A 2,270-nucleotide genomic window follows, 5' to 3' on the forward strand; every position below is an offset into this window, starting at 1 on the left:
AGTATAGACTAGTAATAATAAAGTGATAAAGTGATAAAGTGATAAAGTGATAAAGTGATAAAGTGATAATAAGGGAATAAGTTAATAAGGTAATAAGTTAATAAGTTAAAGTGTAGGTAGTATAAGTATAGAAGACAAGAACATAGTATAGTCATATAATCATATAGAATAGATATAAAAATAGATAAAGGTATAGAAATATACATAATAATAAGAACATATAAACATATAAGAATATAATAAACATAAATAACATAATAATAATAAACATAATAAAAAACATAATAATAATAAACATAATAATAATAATATATATAGAATAGATAAATAGATAAATAGATACATAATAATGGAGATGAGGGGTATCGATCCCCTTGCCCTTCGCATGCGAAGCGAAAGCTCTACCAATTGAGCTACATCCCCTAAGGTAATAATAGAGATATAAGAAATGAGAGATATAGGAAAGGAATAGATATATAGAGAAATAGATATATAGATAATAAAAAGTTAAAAGTATATATAAGAATAAGACAATATATATAAGATACAGTTAAAAGAATGCATCCGGTGGGGTTCGAACCCACGCATCTTGCGATAGCCGTTCTTGAGACGGCCCCCTTAGACCACTCGGGCACGAATGCTTCGTTATAGAAAGGGAAAAGAGTAAGAAAATGAATAGGAATAGTAATAATAATAAAAAGGAATAAAATACATAATAAGGTGTACATATACATAAGGGTGTATAAGTTGTATAAGTTGTATAAGTTGTATAAGTTGTATAGATAAGAAAGATAGTATAAGTAGTATAAATACTAAGATACATATATAATAGAAGTAAAGATAATATAGTAAGAAGTAGAATAAGAAGTGTATAAGTATAATAAACATAATAAACATAATAAACATAATAAACATAATAAAGAACATAATAATAATAAACATAATAATAATAATAATAGAAATAAGAATATAGATATATATAATATAATAATATATAAAGAAACATATAAGTGAAGTGTATAAAAAGAATGCATCCGGTGGGGTTCGAACCCACGCATCTTCCGATAGCCGAGCTTAAATCGGCCCCCTTAGACCACTCGGGCACGAATGCTTTGATATATAAATACAGAAATAATGAAGTCTATAAACTATAAAGGTATAAGTCAGACTATAAGATACACACATATAGTATAGACTAGTAATAATAAAGTGATAAAGTGATAAAGTGATAAAGTGATAAAGTGATAAAGTGATAATAAGGGAATAAGTTAATAAGGTAATAAGTTAATAAGTTAAAGTGTAGGTAGTATAAGTATAGAAGACAAGAACATAGTATAGTCATATAATCATATAGAATAGATATAAAAAATAGATAAAGGTATAGAAATATACATAATAATAAGAACATATAAACATATAAGAATATAATAAACATAAATAACATAATAATAATAAACATAATAAAAAACATAATAATAATAAACATAATAATAATAATATATATAGAATAGATAAATAGATAAATAGATACATAATAATGGAGATGAGGGGTATCGATCCCCCTTGCCCTTCGCATGCGAAGCGAAAGCTCTACCAATTGAGCTACATCCCCTAAGGTAATAATAGAGATATAAGAAATGAGAGATATAGGAAAGGAATAGATATATAGAGAAATAGATATATAGATAATAAAAAGTTAAAAGTATATATAAGAATAAGACAATATATATAAGATACAGTTAAAAGAATGCATCCGGTGGGGTTCGAACCCACGCATCTTGCGATAGCCGTTCTTGAGACGGCCCCCTTAGACCACTCGGGCACGAATGCTTCGTTATAGAAAGGGAAAAGAGTAAGAAAATGAATAGGAATAGTAATAATAATAAAAAGGAATAAAATACATAATAAGGTGTACATATACATAAGGGTGTATAAGTTGTATAAGTTGTATAAGTTGTATAAGTTGTATAGATAAGAAAGATAGTATAAGTAGTATAAATACTAAGATACATATATAATAGAAGTAAAGATAATATAGTAAGAAGTAGAATAAGAAGTGTATAAGTATAATAAACATAATAAACATAATAAACATAATAAACATAATAAAGAACATAATAATAATAAACATAATAATAATAATAATAGAAATAAGAATATAGATATATATAATATAATAATATATAAAGAAACATATAAGTGAAGTGTATAAAAAGAATGCATCCGGTGGGGTTCGAACCCACGCATCTTCCGATAGCCGAGCTTAAATC

General features: G+C 25.9%; 1 protein-coding gene across 1 annotated transcript, besides 8 other annotated features; it reads right to left on the reverse strand.

The window, feature by feature from the left end:
• Window positions 1–165: 165 nt before the first annotated feature.
• Window positions 166–250: a microsatellite.
• Window positions 251–254: 4 nt separating this feature from the next.
• Window positions 255–311: a microsatellite.
• A 239-nt stretch (window positions 312–550) lies between these two features.
• Window positions 551–1,141, reverse strand: EDI_205540 (uncharacterized protein; the record flags this gene model as incomplete). The annotated part of the gene is made up of 1 exon (XM_001734832.1): window positions 551–1,141. A coding segment is annotated over one exon (591 nt), but the record flags the coding sequence as incomplete, so codon positions are not given.
• Window positions 878–970: a microsatellite.
• Window positions 974–999: a sequence feature (AT_rich).
• A 211-nt stretch (window positions 1,142–1,352) lies between the features above and the next one.
• Window positions 1,353–1,438: a microsatellite.
• A 4-nt stretch (window positions 1,439–1,442) lies between these two features.
• Window positions 1,443–1,499: a microsatellite.
• A 567-nt stretch (window positions 1,500–2,066) lies between these two features.
• Window positions 2,067–2,159: a microsatellite.
• A 3-nt stretch (window positions 2,160–2,162) lies between these two features.
• Window positions 2,163–2,188: a sequence feature (AT_rich).
• Window positions 2,189–2,270: the final 82 nt, after the last annotated feature.

This window comes from Entamoeba dispar, genomic scaffold (genome assembly GCF_000209125.1).
Source record: "Entamoeba dispar SAW760 scf_1105229458683 genomic scaffold, whole genome shotgun sequence".
NCBI classification, from domain to species: Eukaryota; Evosea; order Mastigamoebida; family Endamoebidae; genus Entamoeba; species Entamoeba dispar.